This window comes from Falco naumanni, chromosome 9, assembly GCF_017639655.2.
Source record: "Falco naumanni isolate bFalNau1 chromosome 9, bFalNau1.pat, whole genome shotgun sequence".
Taxonomy (NCBI): Eukaryota; Metazoa; Chordata; class Aves; order Falconiformes; family Falconidae; genus Falco; species Falco naumanni.
Window position 1 is genome coordinate 6478955 of NC_054062.1, and position 19243 is coordinate 6498197.

The 19243-nt window shown below is 58.4% G+C and overlaps 2 protein-coding genes across 2 annotated transcripts; one reads left to right on the top strand and one right to left on the bottom strand.

The window, feature by feature from the left end:
• Window positions 1-334: 334 nt before the first annotated feature.
• On the bottom strand, window positions 335-14105 carry FBXW5 (F-box and WD repeat domain containing 5). The gene is made up of 9 exons (XM_040607679.1): window positions 13976-14105; window positions 13588-13801; window positions 10788-10945; window positions 9974-10148; window positions 8948-9096; window positions 7152-7638; window positions 4222-4369; window positions 2807-3019; window positions 335-2315 (listed from the first exon to the last, which is right to left on the bottom strand). The coding sequence occupies exons 2-9, from the start codon at window positions 13778-13780 to the stop codon at window positions 2069-2071; spliced, it is 1770 nt and encodes a 589-aa protein (XP_040463613.1). The 5' UTR covers window positions 13781-13801; window positions 13976-14105; the 3' UTR covers window positions 335-2068.
• A 326-nt stretch (window positions 14106-14431) lies between these two features.
• On the top strand, window positions 14432-18612 carry C8G (complement C8 gamma chain; the record flags this gene model as incomplete). Its single annotated transcript, XM_040606597.1, has 7 exons — window positions 14432-14713; window positions 15526-15665; window positions 16477-16547; window positions 16893-17000; window positions 17323-17424; window positions 17759-17797; window positions 18332-18612. Coding segments are annotated over 7 exons (756 nt in total), but the record flags the coding sequence as incomplete, so codon positions are not given.
• Window positions 18613-19243: the final 631 nt, after the last annotated feature.

The window sequence follows — 19243 nt, forward strand, 5'->3', positions numbered from 1 at the left end:
AGCTCTGGACCATCCTGAAGCCTGCAGTGCTCAGCCTTGGCAGCAAAGAGCTTTCCCACAGCCGCTGTGAACTGCTGCTCCCCATCTTCATGGTTGTCCCATCCTCCTCCACAAGGGCAAAGGAGATTCAGGCAATTCTCTGCCTCTTTCCTCTCTCCTCCTGTTGTTTCAGTGTTCCGCCTGCACTCCATGGCCCAGGGCAGGTAACTAACTACACGTTGGTCAGCTCCTGCCGCAGCGCCCCAGCAGCTGTAGGCACAGTGGTGTGACACTTCGGGCCTCAGCTCTGCCTCAGTAGAACAGCACTGGGAAAAACAAACTCACACTGCAGAGATGCTTTAGCAGAGTATCTATTCAATGCCATAGTGAAGAGCAAAACTCAGTACAAACATAAACCCTCAGTGCCTTGCTCACTACTACACCGAGCCAAGGGAGAAAAGATTTCACAATCTTGGGGGAGGAAGGTGGAAGGTAGAGGCCGTTTGCTGTGTGACAGGACAGAGCGCTGGATGTGGATCCTGCGTGCACACACACAAAGGACTCCCTTGTTTCTGGAAGTCCTGTGAAGACAGAAAACCTGAGTACAGGGGGTTTGGATAAAGCCATGGGCACCTGCTGGGGCCCAGCAGAACACGGGTACAAACCCTCCCACCAAGGGCCGCAGGAGCTGTTAAAGCCGTCAGTGCCTATCGGGACAGTATCTGCTGCCGGCTGTTAAGTCTATTTGCAACCCAAGGCCATGAGTGACACAGACAACTGCCCCCGGTGCTCCCAGGGGAGTCCTGAAGCACCTCCCCCAGGACCCGGCTCCTTTCCAGACACAGCCCAGCTCCCAGGAGTGACTGCGGCTCCTGGGGGACCCACCAAGGCCAAGTCAAGATTAGGAGCTTAAAGAATAGGCTCTTATATTTGGGTACCAGCTGCATGGAGAAGAGCTTCAGGGACAGGTTAAACCCCACTGAGTTCACAATTGCTACAAGTGAGGCAGCTCCACCATTAGAGGGGTCCCCAGCAGGACCTGGTCACCAAACCCATGGCAAGACAGCCCAGGTGAATGGAAGCTTATTCAGCTGTCACTTCAGGCAGAGGAGGGCTGCGTTCCCCTGTCACCTGTGGTTAAATATCTGCAGCCACCCCTGGGTGCCTACACCTATCACAGAGAACATACCAAGAGAACCTAAAGTGCCACGACTTGAGTAGCATGGGAGGGAGGTGACCGCAAGACCCACCAGCCATCCTCACAGCTGCCTCCCTGGGAAGGGGCAGCAGATCCCCTAGAATAAATACATTACCAATGCCATAGCTTATTTAAGTGCTCCTTAGCCAAGGAAGACAGAGGGCAAAGCCAGCACCGCGTTACCACCAGCCCTCCCCCCTCTCAGGTTTGGAAACTGGTGATGCCAACACATAGTTGCTAACAAGGCATTGAGGGGGCACTGGCTGCATCCCTGGGGGGCCACACAAGAGGCCAGCCAGGCCCCTCCAGCCCTGCCTCCCCTGCTGCCCTCTCCCTGCCCTCCAGACAGACACCGTGCGGCAGGAGGCACTCGGCATTACCCAGCAGCCAGGGAAATTGCCTGTGGAGGTTTGGGACAAATAAATGTTAATAAAACTACTATTAAAAGAGTCCTGCAGTAAGGCAGCACAGCACTGTACTGTGGCTTCTGCCAAGTGCTCTGCAGCTAGTAGCTCTCGACGAGGTCAGCCGTGTCCCAGCTCACACAGTACAAACACTGGAGACGTGCCTCAGTCTGTTCTCAGAGACCAAAGCTCACCCAGAGAGAGCTGTGACCAAGTAGCAGCGTTCGTGCAAAGCCGTGGGGAGCCCACCCTGCAGTGACCAGCTCAGGCTGCCGTCTGCCGGGCCCACGAACGAGCCCTCAGCTCTCACGTTCTGTCTTTGAAGCAGATGCTCCAAGGAGGAAGAAATTCCCCCTACCCGTCCCCTCCTTGACTTGGCGGATGGGATTCGCGTGCCCAGAGCTTGTCTCTGTTGTGCAGGGCTCAAAACTCTGCAAGCTCCAGAGGTGGCTGCAGTGAGGAAGCTGCAGGAGCAGTGTACCTGGGTTCAGCTTTTCTGGTTCATGAGCCAGGAGAAGAGCAGTTTCCTGGGCCTGGGCTTCCTGGCCTGCTGGATGCGCACTGTGCGAGGGGAGCGCCACACCTTGATGGTGGTGTCATCGCTGGCCGTCAGGAGCAGCTCCTGCTCCACCGGGCTGAACGCCACGGAGTTGACCACGTTGTCGTGCTGCAGTTTGGCCAGGCAGATGTTATAGTGCCGATCCCAGATGTAGCCGTGGCGATCCTCTGCCCCGCTGCAGCAGACAAGACACAGGGAAGGAGGTCACCCCAGCAGCCCCGACGGCGTGCCGCTCCCAACCCCCTTCCTCCCGCGCCGATGGGAGGCAGAGGGTGCCCCAGCCTCCCCCTCAGCCCCACCACCCCTGAGCTTCCACCTGAGCAAGTCGGCTCCCTCCGGGATCTAGAGGCTGTTTGACAAGCCCCTTCCTCTCGCCCCGCAGCACCCGCTGCCTGTAGCCCCCAAGAAGGGCATTTGTCACCTGCTGCCGAACACGCCACAGCTCAAAATTTCCCCTTTCCTCACCGATTTCACAACAGGACCAGGGCAAACAGCCTTTAGCAGCACCCTCTGCTCTTTACAAACCTCCCGTTTCCTGCTCCGCTCCCAACACACAGCAGTCCCCAGCACCCAGCCCAGCTCTGCTTGCACAAGCTGCCCACAGCGATGGCCCCGAGGCCGTCCCAGATGAAGGGCAGGATCCTGCCCAGCCCTGTCGCCACACACCTTGCCACAAAGTCCCGGCTGACATCCAGGAAGATGAAGAAGCACTCCTCGTTGGGCGTGTAGGCCCGATGCGCACGGAGGGCTCTTTTCACCTCCTTCATTGTCTTCAGGTCAAACACGTGCAGATCGATCTCCTCAGCGATGGGGGGTGGCTGCATCGGGTCAGAGATGACGCAGTCCCGAGGCCAGGCACGGCTGTTCACGTACAGGTACCTGGGGGAGGGGAGCAGAGGGGTTACCCTGCACCTTGCCACATGCAACAAAGCTCAAGAAACCCCAGCAGCAAATGCGCAGCACTTGCGCAGCGCAGGGCCTGAGCTGTTTCTCTGGTCCTTAGCAAGCCTGCAGCTCAGCTCCCTAAAATCCAGGCTGAAATACGGGAACACGTTGCTGAAACACTTCTCACCGTGTTTGGAAACGGCCAGCACAACGGGGAAGGTGGCCCTGGGAGCTAGGTCAAGCCTCTTTAATACCATTAAAACCAAATGCAAGGATGGTGGTGTACTGGGTCCAGCATGTCGAGGAAGGCAATTCTCCCCCTCTACTCCGCTCTTGTGAGACTCCCACCTGTAGTACTGCATCCAGCTCTGGCACCCCCCCAACATAAGAAGGACATGGACCTGTTGGAGCAAGTCCAGAGGAGGCCACGAAGATGATCACAGGAGAGGTGCTCCAGCCCTAAGAGGACAGGCTGAGAGAGCTGGGGTTGTTCAGCCTGGAGAAGAGAAAGCTCCAGGACACCTTAGAGCACCTTCCAGTACCTAAAGGGGCCAACAGGAAAGCTGGGGAGGGGCCTTTTTACAAGGGCATGTAGTCATAGGACAAGGGGCAATGGCTTTAAGCTGGAAGAGGTCAGATTTAGGTTAGATGTTAGGAAGAAATTGTTTACTGTGAGGGTGGCAAGGCACTGGCACAGGTTGCCCAGAGCAGCTGGGGATGCCCATCCCTGGAAGTGTTCAGGGCTGGGTTGGACGGGGCTGGGAGCAACCTGGTCTAGCAGAAGGTGTCCCTGCCAGTGGCAGGGGGGTGGAACAAGATTGTCTTTAACGTCCCTTTCAACACAGACCATTCTGTGATTGATCTGCCTCAGGAACAAAACACATTGCTGTTGGCAGCTCCTTTACTCTTACAAGGCTCCTTGCCTAACCCTATCCTGAACCAGGCTCAGCAGCGCGGGAGAAAAGCATTCCTGCCAAAATTCCTGCTGCTCAGGCAGCAACACAGGCCATCAGCACTGGGACATAAACGGGATGTGAATGACCAGAGCAGCCTATGCAGACACCCTGCTCCATCCACTACAGTCATTTCTTCTCCTGTTCACTCCACAAAACCCCTAAGCAGCTGCCGCCCACCCCCTGCAGCATCTGCAGCCAGCAGCTCTGCCCTGCCATGCTCACCTGTGGTGCCACGCTCACCTGTGGTCAGGGGAGAGGCCCATGCCGATGATGTGGCCATGAATGTCAATGACGTGATCCAGTGAGTCAAAGAACTCATCTGAGCGCCTCTCCTCCCCAAGCACTGGCCCAGCAGTCGTCATCTGATGGGGCAGGATCCTTTTAATCCCTTGGGGATAGAAAGCAGAATCAGGCTTCTGCCAGCAGACAGAGGCGCTGGTGGAAGTCCCCAGGCTTCAAGAAGGGGCTTCGCTTAGTGCTGCTAAGAAAGGAGCACTGGCTCACTGGCCGAGGACCAGGACAGGGCTGCTGTCCCTGCCAGGCTCCTTCAAGCTCTTGCAAGTGGTGCCTTTGGCCAGGACACCACCCATCAGTGATGCGCTGGCACATTTAACCCCAGACAGGGAGATGCCCAGCACCCAGCTGGTACAGCCACACCTTGCTCCAAGCCCAGCGTGCAGCGTGCTCTGAAGCACCAGGAAGCTGCGCTGGCCTGGGAGATGCTCTGGTTGCAGAAGGTTTTTTCTCCTAAATGAATGCTTGCAGGGCTGGGCCCATTTCCTGCAATATTCAGCCTAGAGAAGGCCCAGCAGATGCACTGGCTGCGTCAGGGTTTTCCCCTGACACTGTCAAGTGCGAGTGGGGGTCATCCTCAGAAAGGTCCAAGAACAGGGGTTTAAACCCAAAGTGAGCTCAAGCGTTCGTAGCTTTTGAGCTTTCTGACTAATGGAGACACATGCTCAGTCCCCTTCCAGCTCTGGAGAGAAGTCCCAAACACAAAACCATCCACAGTCACTTCCTGGAAGACTCCTTTGAGTCTCAGCAGCTCTTGGGCACACATGAGCTTAATCCTCAGCAGGTCCAGGAAGAGCTGGAAGATGGCCCATCCCACCCCACTGTCCTCCTGAGGGAATTGCTGCCAAACACCCCTGATTTTAGCCCGCTCCCACAGACCAACAAGGTAGGGGTGATACCACACTGCACCTCAAATACATCACTGCATCTGAACTTGGGTAGCCCAGGACCTTCAGGACAGGACCTTCGCTCTTCCACCCAAGTGGCACTGCTCACCAGCATCTTCATCCTCATTTCCACAGCACTACACTCCCACTTCCAAGCTCAGCTACACCATCCATGAACGCACAAGCCAGCGGAACAGACAGCTTTGCCCATGACTCAAGCCTACCACCAGCACCAGGGAGACAGGAGCTCAAAGGCAACTCTTGCAGAAGTGCTTGCGTGCCACAGATCAGGCAAGATAGCGTCGATGCCCAGCAGCCAGGAGCACGGCTCCCAGCAGCAGCCTGGCGAGAGATGAGCACAACAGCGAGCTCTTTCAAGTACCAGCTCCTTGGGGGCAGACAGCAGATGCACAAAGGCTGGTTCGACACACACACGCCAATGGGCAAACATAACATTTTTCAGTGACTCATGGCTGGGAGAGGAGCCAAGCAGGGTTCGTCCCTCTGAACAGCCAGGCTGCGCCACAGGCACTGGCCACTGGCCAGGGAGTCACTGGAGTTCAAAGGCACCAAAACCCACGGCCCTGGGAGGCTGCGCTGTAAGTCGGTGGAGCGCAAAGGCGGGCGCCGCCTCTATGCCACGCTTCGCCTTTGCACGCGGCAGGTCCCAGCCTGCGAGGCAGCATTTGCTCAACGCAGCAGATCAAGATGTGGCGCTGCTTACAGGGCCGAGTCAGGCAGACCACCTGCCACGCATCCAGAGGCAGGCCAAGGTCCACCGCGTCCGTCTGCAGAGCCAGCCACGGACAGGAGCATGGAGCAGCGCTACAGTCGGTGCAGGTCACATGCCTAACTTGGGTGGGCAAAGATCAAGTGACTCTTCTTCAAGTTGCCTATGGTTTTGGAATCTGCCTTTCCCTGCCTTACTGGGCTGTACTGGTGCAGGACCAAGTAACAGGGAGGTTGGAAGAGCCCGCAGCAGGAAAGCACGGCTGTAACCATGCCCACAGCAAAAGGAACTGAAACCATCCGGCTTTACAGAAAAGCCTTCATGCCTAGAAGCAGCTCCTTCCCTCCTCACATTTCTACTGATCTGTGTGGTCTTTCCCACTGAACTTCTCTACCAGCTTTAGGGGCTTTTGGAGATGCAGCCAGACTACCTGCTTCTGCTCAGACTCCGATAGTCCCAGTGCCTCAACAAGAGAGCCCTGGATGAGAGCGAGGGAAGTCCTAACCCAGAAAAGGTCACCAGCAGCACCACTGCCTGGCTTGTGCTGCAGCTACAGTCCCTTGTACCCCACCAAGCAAGGAAGCCGAGTGCCACCAAGCTGGCATCAGTTTGCCATGGAAACATCTGCTGGGGCAGCTAATAACCCACCGTGAAGCCTCTTCAGTACCAAAACAGAGGCCGAAAGGCCCTGTGATGCAGGGTGATCACACACCGGGCAGTGGGGCAGGCAGGCAAGGCACAGAGGCAGGCAGGGCTCTGTCACCCAGAGCTGCGAGACACTGTGCAAGCAACACACATCTCAACTCCAAGCTGCTCAAGCCAGTCTTGCCCTGATGCCCTCTCCACCCACACAAGAGAACAGCACTGAGGCCCTTCCACACACCCCTATCAGAGCAACCGCTGCCCTTCACATCCACCCGCTGGCGTGCAACTCATGGCTGATGTCCTTAAGTCAGAAGTTCCTTCTTGATCTTCTGCTCAGCCCTCACCATGACTTTCTTTTCAGGCCACGTGTCAAGCGTGGTAGCAACAAAACAACCCTCAGGCAAGCGCGTGCAGGGTGGAACCCCCTTCAGTGACTGGGGGCATCTCAAAAGCTTCCTGTATCAAGAGTCCAGCAGCCTGAGCAAAACTGCAACTCACTCACCACAAACAGGCAGCAAGTTAACCAGGTCTTTTGCAGATTCAAATTCACAGTGTAGCTGCAGCCCACACCCCCAGGGAGGCTGCTGTGCCCTGGGCTCAGACCACAGCCTTACCTATCTGGTGCGGGGAGTAGGTGAGGCATCCTGTGGTGAAGATTAAGTATTTTGTCTTGCTGTTGCTGTCCGTGGAGAGCAGGTTCAGCTCAGGCGGTTTAGTTCTGTTGCGTACAAACAGCTCAGCCACCTTTGTCTCCAACTCTGTCTCAGTCATGGCAGGCCTCACACGGCCCTCCATGATATCATCAAAGAACTGCTGCAGCCCGTCCTCTGCTGTCACACCCCCGTCATCCGGCAATTCCTGTACTGCTGGCTCCAGAGTCTGCTTGGGCTTGGCCTCCTCTTCCTCACTGTCACTGCCAAGATCAAAGACTGGGCAGGTGGAGGTGGAGGAAGCAGCTAGCTGCTCCTCATAGTCCAGGAGCAGGTCTGGGGAATCGTACCGGCTGCAGTCAGCCACCATCACAGTCCGGATAGTGCTGGCATTCAGGTTCTGGATTTTGAACAGTCTCTTCACTACATTCACATTCTCAGACTCTATGCCCTGCAAGCAGAAGGCAGAAGTAAGCAGGAACCACCTCACGTTACTCCTACAGTTCAAACCTGCCCAGACCTTGAGCCGTCACAGCAGACACCAGCCACGCACCAACCTCCCTTCACACTGCTATATGCAGCACTGACCACCAGAACTGGCCCTAGAGGCTGGCCAGCTTTGTTTCACTCCTTCCCGTCTCGGAGGTGGGCACACAGAGGTAGAAAGTTTCTGCAGGCAGACAGTGCAACAGTGGAGCTAGGAAACACAGGCTGGGCAGCCTTGCTGCCACTCCCCCACCTGAGGTTATGTGCTGGTGCTGCTCAGCACTTTAAATGAATTTCAGAAACGGGCCTCTGCAATAAACACAGGTGCAGCGTGAAGCACCATCCCTCTGGCCCACAAGCAGCAGAAGACCTCTGTGCTCCTGTAGTTCACCTGTACCCCTCAGCAGGACCAGCCTGGTGATCTGCTCTGGCAGTCTGTGGCCATGCTTCCAACGCCCCCTGTCAAAGCGTGCAAGGTCTTTCCTTGCCTCTTGGGGATGGAAGAGCTGACACCATAGTGTCACTGCAGCAAACAGATGTGGGCATGGGAAGGGTCCCTGCTACCAGAGAATTTCACTTGGGGCCAGCATCAATTATTCATGTTAAAAACCACAAAACGCCAGGATGTGCAGCTGTCACGTTGAGACAGAGGCAAGACATGGCAGAGGAACACATCTGAGCAGCACAAGTGCTACAGAATGAACAAGCAGCAAAGAAACAAGCAGTCCGAGGCCAGCACACAGGTCTCATCACAGCATCAGACAGCACCAATCCACAGAAATGTCAGCAGGGACAGGCAGGGCTGAGCTCAGCCTCTCAGCTGCCTCTGTCTCCTGGGAACAACACACCGAGTTGCCAAAAGCGGGAGAACGGCCGTTGCTCAAATACATGCCGGACTACAGGCACCCAAGGCCCAGCTTCATATTACCCAGGACCTCAGCAACCCTGCTGCGGTTCAACCACTCTCCTGTTGAGCAACACCATGCTCTGGGGCACTGCAGTCAAGTCCTCATCCCAATTAATGGGGCAAGAGTTACTGCAGTCTGAGGGTAGAGTTAGAATATTGCAATGGGTACCACAACATCAAGCGTGGAGAAAACTCACACAAGGGTTGCCTCAAGCTCAAGATCCTGAGGGCAAGTCAGAGGAGACAAACAGGGAGGACAGGAGGATTGGGCCATGCTTCCCTGCTCACACCACCTCCGCAGCTTTTCCTCCCCCAGCAGCCAGCAGGAATACACACTGCCTGTGGAGCTGGAACAAAGGCACCTCACCTGAAAAGCATTGTTCAGCCACAGCACAGAACAGGAGGTTATACGCCCAATCCGATGCAGATTGCCAGATATCAAGTTGGTTTCATTCAGCCAGCAGCCAAACACATCATAGGGTTTATTCCTCACTCTGGAAAGCAGCGTGAAGTTCTCTGGAAGGGAGGGGAAACACAAGTGTCAGGTGTTGGCTGCTGGCAAGGGCCCTGGAGAAACCATGGCAAAAGACATGGCAAGTGGATTCAAGTCTCCAGAGGAGAGGCACTGATGCAGCACCCCCACCACAAGCTGAGCAGACACCGTCCGACCACCCTCCAGCTTCCAGTCACTACTATGAAGACAGGTAATTCCACTCTTCTGCAGAGATGTGTGAGGAGAGCATGCGCAAGGGAAACCAAAATAAAAGGGCAGCCAGACGGAGCCAGACCAGAGAGCAACCTATCCTCACAGCCTTCCTCCAGTGTGGCCCAAAGCAGACACCCTCAAGGACAAGAACAAGTCAAACACGTACAGAACTTCCTCACTCCTGCCCCTGGGGCTCAGGACCTTTCTGAGCAAGACAGTTGTGCATTTAGCAGCACTCCTCAATTTTTGGCACAGTGGGACTGCAGCACAGACGGTGAGAGATAACACGGTGGGGGATTAGAGAGTTTTACAGAACTGCAGCCCAAGAGGCAAAGCAGGCCCCGATGAACAGACTCAGAACACCATGTGAGACCTCATCGAGTCAGAAATGGTGGCCTCACGACAACAGGTAACTTGGATAACTCTTCCCTTGCCCAGGCTGTCACTTAGAATAGAAGTTAATAAATATATGTCACACTGCCTTTAACCAATGACATGGTGACCTGAGCAGAGTTAAAGCTATCTGGAAGGTTTACCCTATGAAACTGATTGGGACCAATGCAAGATGGTGGAAGACAGAACAAGCAGAGGTCAAGGCCACCACACAACCTGAAGAGAAAGGGGACCCCAGCACCCACCGTTTCACACCTCCCAGAAAGCCCCAGTGAAGGTGAGGGAGGCATTTACCCATGCTGATTACGGCAATCTCTCCTGATGAGGAGTTGTGAGGCCCCACAAAGACACCTGACACCAGAAGGAGGGAGTCATCAGAGTTGAACTGGGAGAACTGCGTGTAGCTCCAGTTGTACGGCCTCATGTTGGAGCTGTGCTGCAGGGTGATGTCCAACTCATTGCTCCAGATCTACAGACAGACAAACAGTCAGGAAGCTGTTGAGAAGCCTGGGAGCAGTTCCACTTTATCTGTTCTGCCAGCACTCACCAGGACAAGAAAAAAAAATATCATTGAAGACCCTGTTTAACTGCCTCTCAGTCCCGATTTTCCTGTCAACTACCCTGACAGAAAATGGCCAACAGCTTTGGAGAGCAGCTAAATGCAGGATTGCTTCTCTGCCAGCCAGTGGAGAAGTTGTTCAGGCAGTGAATGGTACTGTCACAGCTGGATTTTTCAGCAGGTTCAGAGAGATTTCTTCCAAGACAACCACTCACGCAAGACATCTTCTGCAGTGGATCATTATCTCCACACCCTCTCTTAGACCCAACAGCATAACAGGGGACTGATCTGCACCTAGAAAGCAGCCAGAGCCAGGCAGGCACCTCGGCCACCTTCACATGGGCTGGAGCTGGAATCCACAACCCTCAAGGCTACATTTGCAAGAGTCATTAGCTCTGTGGCTTTGAGAACAACTCAGCATCTGCAGGAACCAGCCTAAGACCAGGGACACCTCCTCTCCTCAAAGTAGACTTCCTAAAGGCTGCTCTCACAGCTAAACCCCACTAAATCAAAGCTGGAAGGGTTGTGCAGGAGAGGCTGATGCTTTACCTTGACGGTACAGTCTTTGGAGCACGATGCAAACAAACAGCCAGAGTGGGAAAAGCTGAGGTGCAAAACCTGGTCATTGTGCTCCTTTAGGGCCTGCACTTCCACACAAGGGATGGTGTCGTAGAGCCTCTGGAACTCATCATACCAGGAGACGGCAGCTGTAACACATCAGCAGGGACACAGGACAGGAATGTAAGCGGAGCAAAGTGACAGACCTGAGCTAAACATGGCAGCTGCAGAACCAAGTCTTTGGGAGCTCTGCTGGGGCCACCATCCCCATGGCTTCAGCTGAGTTAGCAGGGTTTAACATTTTTCTCAGTAGCTTCCCCAATCCCACCCACAGAAAATCTTTGCTTCCACTACACGCCCAATTCCACACCATACCCCTACTTTCTAAACCAGTACAGCCACTGCAAGAAACATCCAGGGCAGAGCTGTTAGTGTTCTAACAAAAACCTTGCTCAGGACAAAACAGCTGTCAGAACTGCAGGCGTGCTCCAGCACAGCACAAACAAATCATGTGATGAGAGGGAAGCTGCTCCTCAGGGTACCGGCCTCCACTCTGTTTATCTTTATCTCATCTAACACAGAATTAAGAAGATTCCAGAAAGTGTATGAGACCAGGGAAAAAAAGTCTCCATGTGATAAGAGACTAGGGGTGTGGGGGTGTGTGCATGGAAGAGAGAGAGAGAAAGAAGAATGGGAGCTGGACACAGCATGCCAGGACAGAAGAGGAGCCCTGCAGTGGAGAAGCCCTGCAGCAGAGGAGCCTGGAGCACACTCAGAGGAGTCACACCGACAGCCAATAAAAAGAAAAATAAAGAGGATTTTTAACAAAGTGCCTGGTAAGGCAGCCTCCAGACTTCTTGCAGCAGCAAATCCCGAGGAAGCAAAGAGGATTAGACATGTATATGGATAAGGGCCAACTTTCCCAGTTACACTGAACAGGACTGAAGGTTTTATTGAACTTGCTGCAGCCCAGGAGGCACCCACTCCAGCAGGCAGGGAGCAGCTTGCTGCCAAGACACACCACCATTGCTCACTAGGCTGGGTGCTTCATCCCCCCCCCCTCTGAAGTTCTCGGTCCTGGCCTGTCTGGCTGGGAAGCAGCCTGGACAAATCCCATCTAGCCAAGCAACCCCAACAGTTCCTCTTACAAGACCCACTGGATACCATTCCTCAAACCACACAGCTGCCCAGGGCAGGCAGGCAATTTCCCTAAACTCCTGTTTCAGCCCCTTCCTGGGCCTGCCAGCCACCCTCTGCCCCCACTGCCTCATGAAAGATTTTCACAGCTCCAGAAGCACAGCCTGGGAGGTGCCTGAATACGTTACCGAGTTACACTGACTTCTTAGCCCCAATTAATGCTAAGAAACAGAGCTGGCAGCTTACTAACTAATTTCAGGAGGCTTGAAGAGACTGAGCCTGGTCAAAGAGCCTCAGATAAAAGCCAAAGATAATATCCTCAACTCCACAGAGCTCCCTGGGTCCGTGCAAGTGAAGTCACGCAGCCTGAGTCATCCCATCCACGTCTCAGAGTCCTTTTGCACTGGTATTCTCTGGTGCAGGGAGATGAGCTCCTGCTGCATGATCCTTGGCAATTCTTCCCATCCTTCTACAGCAACTGCAACTCTAGTCCAAGAAGCCAGTTCCCTCTGCTGTAGCCGCTGCTGGGAGCCCCATGCGCACCCTCAGGGTGGAGGACCGAGCACGGCACTCCTGGACCTGTGCAGCATGCCGGGAATGAGCTTTTTGGACTCCACGAGAGACCCACCTTGGCAGGAAGGGCTCCTGTTGGCAGGTCCCCAAGGCCTGTCTCAGCTGCTGCAACAGCATTGGGCTACCCTTTCAGACCACACCAAACTGCTTCCAGCACTTGACACTCAGCTGGGAACAGACCTGTGTCCATATATGACTGCCACCACCAAGACTGCCAACACCTTTACCCCAGGAAAGCTCCGCCAGGCTCAGTTGATGCCGACTGTTAATAGGTCATTTTCCTACTGTGAGATGAAGCCAAGATCAAGTCCAACCTGCCCTTGCAAAGTGGGTCAGCTACTGCCTTAGCATTTGCCCACTGTACAATTAAATGACTGCACACCCACCCCCCTCTTTATAGACAGCACTCTCCCTCCACAGCCAGGCTGCAGGTGCTGCCTACGCCTTATGGAAATAGCCTGATCAGCTAATGTGTACTTGCAGCTCTTCCTAGTCCAGATGAGAAAGGGACAGAGCCTGAAGCAGAGGCTTGCTGTGAGGTCCTGATCAGGAAAAGCCAGCAGTGATTATCATAGAATCCAACTGGGCTGTGATGTAGTAGCGCGCACTGACTCACTGCGTCTCCTCGGGATCTCCCTCAGCAGCAGCGCCCAGACAAGCTGTGCAGCAGCTACCCAAGAGCACATGCCTAGAAAGAACTCAGAACCCGCTCTTCTGTGAAAGAAAAGGAAACTCAAAACATTTTCAGCCATTTGATGCCTGCCTCTGAAGGGTTTGGGCAGTTCCAGATGCCATCACCACCCAAGCCTGTAGTCTGCTAACGTGACAGTTTAGTGGCTCAGCCACCCTTGACACCAGAGGACAGAGGGCTGAGCAGCCGAGGGGGGAGAGGATTTTCCTTTCTGGGTTCACGGCAGGGAGGTCTGGGGTGCCACCACCAGGAAACAGCCTCCCGGGGCGGCTGGAGGCCTGGAGCTGAGCAGCCCCTCGGCCCTGCGGGACTGCCCTGCCTGCTCGGCAGGTTCAGGCCAGCCAGCCCTGCGGGCAGCCATGCCAGCCCCTTCCCCCCGCGCCAGCGCACCTGGGTGCCGGGGCACCTCCCGAGAGATGCGGTAGTAGCGGTAGAAGAGCTCCTTCCACAGGAACTCGTCGCGGGCCACGGCGTGCCACTGCTGGCACACCAGCCCCACCGACAGCACGTCTACGTGGTCCAGGTAGAGGAAGATCTCGTAGAGGACGCTGTCGGGGAGGAGGGGGCCGCCGCCCGCGTCCATCGTGTCATTCTGCCGCCGCGCCTGGAAACAAACGGGGGTGAGGCCTGGCACGGCCCGGTCGCCCGCAGCCCCGCGCCGAGACCCCGCGCCCGCCTCGGGGGGCCCCACAGGCGCCGGCCCGCCCCGGGGACCCGCGGCACCACCAGCCCCGCGCCCGCCCGCCGCCCCGGGCCGCCGCCCCCCCCCTCACGGCACCTCGGTGGCTCCGGCGGCTCCGCTGCCCCCACCTTCCCGCGCAGCGCTTCCGGCCTCCCCGCCCCGCGCTTCCGCTACGGCTACCAGGGGCCGCTCTGGCCGCCCCTCTCGGTGGTTCCCCCCGCTGAATCCGCCGCGCCGCTTTCTGCCGCAGGCCGGAGAGCTCGAGCCCAGAGCTCCGCTCAGCGCGCTAGGCGCAGCTAGCCGAGCGCGGCACGATCGCCCCTAAAGCGACAGCTCTGCCCCGCCTCGCCTGATCAGGCCACGCCCCCATCCGATCAGGCCCCGCCCACCAGCCGTGGGGTCGCCCCCCCCCACTCCCCTCCGGATCGGGCCCCCCTGCTCCCTGGTGGCCCTGTCCGGCCCCAGCTATGGGGACCCCCGGCCTTGACCCCAGCGTGCAGCTCCCCCAGCCCCAGCCTGCCCTGACCTTGACCCCTGCCTACCGCGGCCCTCCCGGCCTGCCCCGGCCTGCGGGCCCCACCGGCCCCGGCCTGGCCCAGCTCCAGCCCGGCCACGGTGCCGCCTGCCCCCGCCGCCCTCCTGCCCCCACCGCTTCCCGGCAGCAGGCCCAGCATGGCGGGCCTGGGCAGCCTCCTGCTGCTCGGCCTGCTTCTCGCTGCCCCGCCGGGGCCAGCGCTGGGGCTGGGGCTGGGGCCTGGGCGGCGGCAGCGTCCACCCCCTCCCCAGAGCCCACTGGAGAAGGTGGCGGCTCAGGAGAATCTCAGCCTCCCCCAGGTGAGGGGCTGGGGCTGGGTGGGGCCCCACATGGGGCCTGGGGGCACAGCACCTGTGGGGCTGCAGCATGGCAGCGGGGGCAGCGCTCTGTCCCCCTGCGTGTCCCCAGCCAGGTGTGACCCTGCAGCACTCCCCCGGCCTGCAGGGACCCCCTCCAGACCTGGCCTTGCAGCCTGGCCCCCAGCCCAAGCCCCCCTGTCCGCCCCCACCGCCACAGTCAGGGGTGACAGGAGCATGAGCCCAGCGCTGCCCTGTGAGGCAGGTGCAGGGGCTGAAGCCTCGCCAGGGACCCCCACCCTGGGCGGCTGCCATCCAGCCAGACCCCCTGCTCCCACAGCCACCTCCAGCCTCAGCCCCAGGGCTGGTGCAGCGGTTTTCGACCTTGGGTTTGGCACTCGCTTCCCCCTGCGGCGCTGGGCACGGCCTCCAGCTGGGGCTCGGGGGGCCTGGGGGGTCTGAGCATCTGGGCACGGCAGCGCAGTGCTGTCCACCACGCGCCCAGGGCTGCACTGCGGTGCTCACAGCCTCGCTGGCAGTGAGGCATGGGTGGGTGCCTTGGACAGCCCCTCCGCGCAGCCCCCTGCTTCAGCCTGTCCCCATGCCAGGCTCCTATCTGTCCTGCTCTGTGCCACCCACCAGCTCCCAAACAAGGGCAGTCATGCCCCATGGGCACACCAAGGGGACAGCAGAGGTGCCAAGCAAGGGGAGACATCATGGAAGAAGCGTGTTCAGGGTGGTGGGTGCTCAGGGCAGCACGGTAGCGGGACCCTGAGATAGTAGCCTGGCAGACGGGTCACCTCTGTGCCATGCAGCTTGCAGGGAGGTGGTTCCTGGTCGGCATGGCCTCCCGCTGCAGCTACCTGGCAGAGCACAGCCACAGGCTCGAGGCCACGGCGGTGACAGTGACCATCCTGGATGGGCAGAGCCTGGCCATCAGCACCTTCAGGAAGCTGTGAGTGATGCTGGCCAGCGGGGCCATAGGCAGGGATGGGGATGCTGCAGTCAGGCCAGAACAGAGCTCGTGCCCTGGCTTGGGGACAGGGGATGCTGGATGGGATGGGATGCTGCAGGCAAGTCAGAGCAAGACCTGGGATGGGGACAGGGTATGCTGGATGGGATGGAGAAGCTTCAGGCAAGTCAGAGTGGGACCAGTGCCCTGCGATGGGGACAGGGGACGCTGGGTGGGATGGGGACACTGGGCAGGATGGAGACGCTGCAGGCAGGTCAGAGCAGGACCAGTGCCCTGGCCACAGGCTTCAAGAAGGAGAGAGCAAAGTGCAGAGGGATGGTCTGTTGCAGAAGTCCTGGCCACAGCAGGCTGGTACCCTGCCACCCACGTAGCCACCCACCCAGCGTGGGCTTGGGCTGCCCAGGCTGGGCGGGGGGGGGGGGGGGGGGGGCAGCCAGGCCTGGGAAACCAAGGCACCGATCAGGCACGTGGTTGCTCCATGACTGCCCAGCCAGAGACTGGATCCTGGGGCCACCACTGCAGCAGCACAGCTGAGGAGGGGGGTCTTCAGTGCATCCATGGGCACTTCCCCCTGCCCTGGGCATGCTGAGGGGCCAAGCCAGGCTGAGAGCTGGAGGGGGAAAGACCCCTTTGGGCTCAGCAGGTTTTTGGGCTCTGCATCTCTGCAGCATCTCCCCAGGGAGAAAACAGAGTCCCGGGAAAACAGATACCATGTGTGCCCTGGCAAGTGGGGCAGGCAGGGACTTGGGCTGGATCCTCCCCAGCCTGCTGACTCTCTCTTCTCCTCGTACAGAGACGGGATGTGCTGGGAAATCAGGCAGCGCTATCTCCCTGCCCAGGCCCATGGACGCTTCCTCCTGAAAGGTGAGGGAGGCTGGGCTGGGGTGGCATGAGTGCTGCAGGGACCGTGGGGCTGGAGCCCCCACTTCCTGCTCTCAGCAGGGCTCTGGTACCTGTGTCCACCCTGCTAGTGCCCTCCCAGTATCTCACCTCTGAGGTCTCAACGTGCCCCAGTGCCAGATGCCATCAGGGGCAGTGCTGCAGACTGGTGCCTGCTGGTTGGGAGCAGCACCCTGTGGGGCTGCACCCACTCTGGCCCTGATTTTCACCCCTTGTACACCCTGCTTGTGGTGAAATGAGGCCCCTGGATGGTGCCGGGGCTAACCAGTGTTAACTGGGACTAACAGGGCTGTTCTCTGTCTTTCCCAGGTCGTGGGTATGGCAGCAAAGTGGACGTAGTGGTGGGTGAGACAGACCACAGCAGCTACGCTATCCTCTATTACCAGAAGGGCCGAAGCATCTCTGTCAAACTCTATGGTGGGTTGGTGTGCTGGGACTTGTGGCAGATGAAGGACGGGAGTGGCAGAGGGGTGGGAAACCCGTGCTGGGCTCAGGGAATGCCTACCGGTGCCCCAGAGGACCCAGACAGGAATGGGGTCTCCCCGAGGGTCTCAGGCCGCAGATGGAGAATTGTCCCCAAATGCTGCAGAAGGGAGCCAGTGAGGGGGGAACGGGGAACTGGTAACCAGTGTCTCTGAGCCGAAAGACCCCTTGGCCCTAAGCATTGCTGCATTGGGCATGGGGGGCTTTGCGGCAGAGACAGGCAGGGCTCAAAGCTGCTGATTCCCTCCCGGCGCAGGACGGACCAGCCGGGTCAGTGACGCTGTTGCGGACAAGTTTGAGCAGCATGTCAGAGCTGTGGGCCTGAGCGAAGATGTGACCTACTACTTCCCCACATACGGTGGGTGCCACGTGATATCCCGGGAGCAGGGGGCACCCACGGTGAGGCCTGCACCCAGAAGCAGGGCTCAGCATCAGGGGTTGGCTCAGCATCAGGGGTTGGGGTCTGGCCCCTCTAGCGTGGGGAAGGAGAGGCACAAACACACATGGTTTGAGCAGCTTGGGGCCCCAGGTCACCCACAGCAGGGCCACGTGTGGAGTCTGTCCCCATGCTGCAGCCACCCCAGGGACAAAGATGCAAGGACTGAGCGTGCCCCACAGTGTCCCTGGGGCGCAGGGCTGGAGGGTCCTGGGTGCTCAAGGAGGGTGACCGTCCCGGGCTCTGTCTCTTGCAGGGTTTTGCGACTCTGCAGACGAGTTTCACACCCTTGATGGTGAGTTGTGAATACCATGCAACATCCTGGGTCCCCTCCGTGTCCCCAGCCTGGCCCCACATTGGGCACCGTGTGGCTTCTCCCTGCCCTGGCTGTGGGCTGGGCACACTGTGCTAGACCCACACTGCAACACAGCTCTGTGGTCCTGCCCTAGGGGACTGATTGGGCACGGGGAGGGGGGTCCATGCCAGACCATCCCACAGGACAGGGTCCCTCTGGGGCCTTATGTGGGATAAGGAGGTGGCAGACCACCACCCAGGATGGGCATCAGATGCACGCTGGCAAAACAAAGCCCCATTCACCCCCAACATGGGTCAGGCTGGGCTTAGTGGGGTCTATATTGGTGTTGCCTGTAGCGAGGGCTGGTTTGGGATGTGGTGTCCAGCGACAGAAGCACCCTGGGTTGAGGGCTGGGGTCCCCAAGGACAGCCCCATAACGTTGTTGGTGCTTGAGGGGGCAGAAGGTGGGTCTCCAGCCCTAATGCTGGGCTCAGACATTTCCCCAGCCCCACAGCACTTCTCTTTCCCTTCCAGAAACGAAGCCATAGGTGTAGACGCTGTTGCTAGGAGGTCCCCAGAGCTCAGCCTTCACCTCATCCAGCCATCCATGGTCATGCAGGACTGATCCAGGGTTTGGTCAGACCCTGCAGCTGCTCTACAGCTCTGGAGCCAGCCCTGGGGCTCTCTGGCTCCTCCAGCTGCACTGGCAGCCATGCCTGTCCTTGTCCTGTCCCCCCACAGCTTTGTGCCACCCCTCTGCCCTGCACCCCAGTGCCCTGCAGCAGCCAGCAACACCCCAATAAATGTCTCAGAGAAAAAGATGTGTCCAGGCAAGTCACCCCTTGATCTGCCCCAACAAGGCCAGTGCTGCCCTGGGATTGCCAGTGCCTTGGCACTGTGCTCCTGGCCCACGGGGTGCCGGGAGGGTGCTGGGGGGCTGTGCGTCCCCCTTCATGCAGCCCCATCATCCTCTCCCTGAGCCTCACCCCAGCCATGGGACAATGAGGCAGGAGTCGTGGCAGTTCCTGATTTACTCTTGGGCGCTGCAGTGCACATGAGCCTGGCTGGTTGGTGAGCGAGGGAAAGCGCTGAGCGCCCAGCACAGCGTGGGGAAAAGCACCCCGTGCCTGGTGCTGTGGGGCTGCGTGGGGTTGGGGGGTGCTAGGGACTGGCACAGGATCTGCCTTCCCCCTGCAACAACCCAGGGAAACTCTCCGGGAGCCCAGAGGAGGAAATCTTGGCCCCACAGCGGTCCTGCTTCCTACCCCCAGGGCCTCCAGGGCACCGAAACACCCCGTTCCCCTGCCCCAGCCCCCCTGCCCCAGCCCCCCTGCCCCAGCCCTACACACCGCGTTCCCTGCAGGGAGCTGCTGCCTGGGCTGGACCCCTGCCTGCGAGGGCTTCCCAAAGCCCACCGGCACAGCTGGCACCCCACCCCAGAGCCAG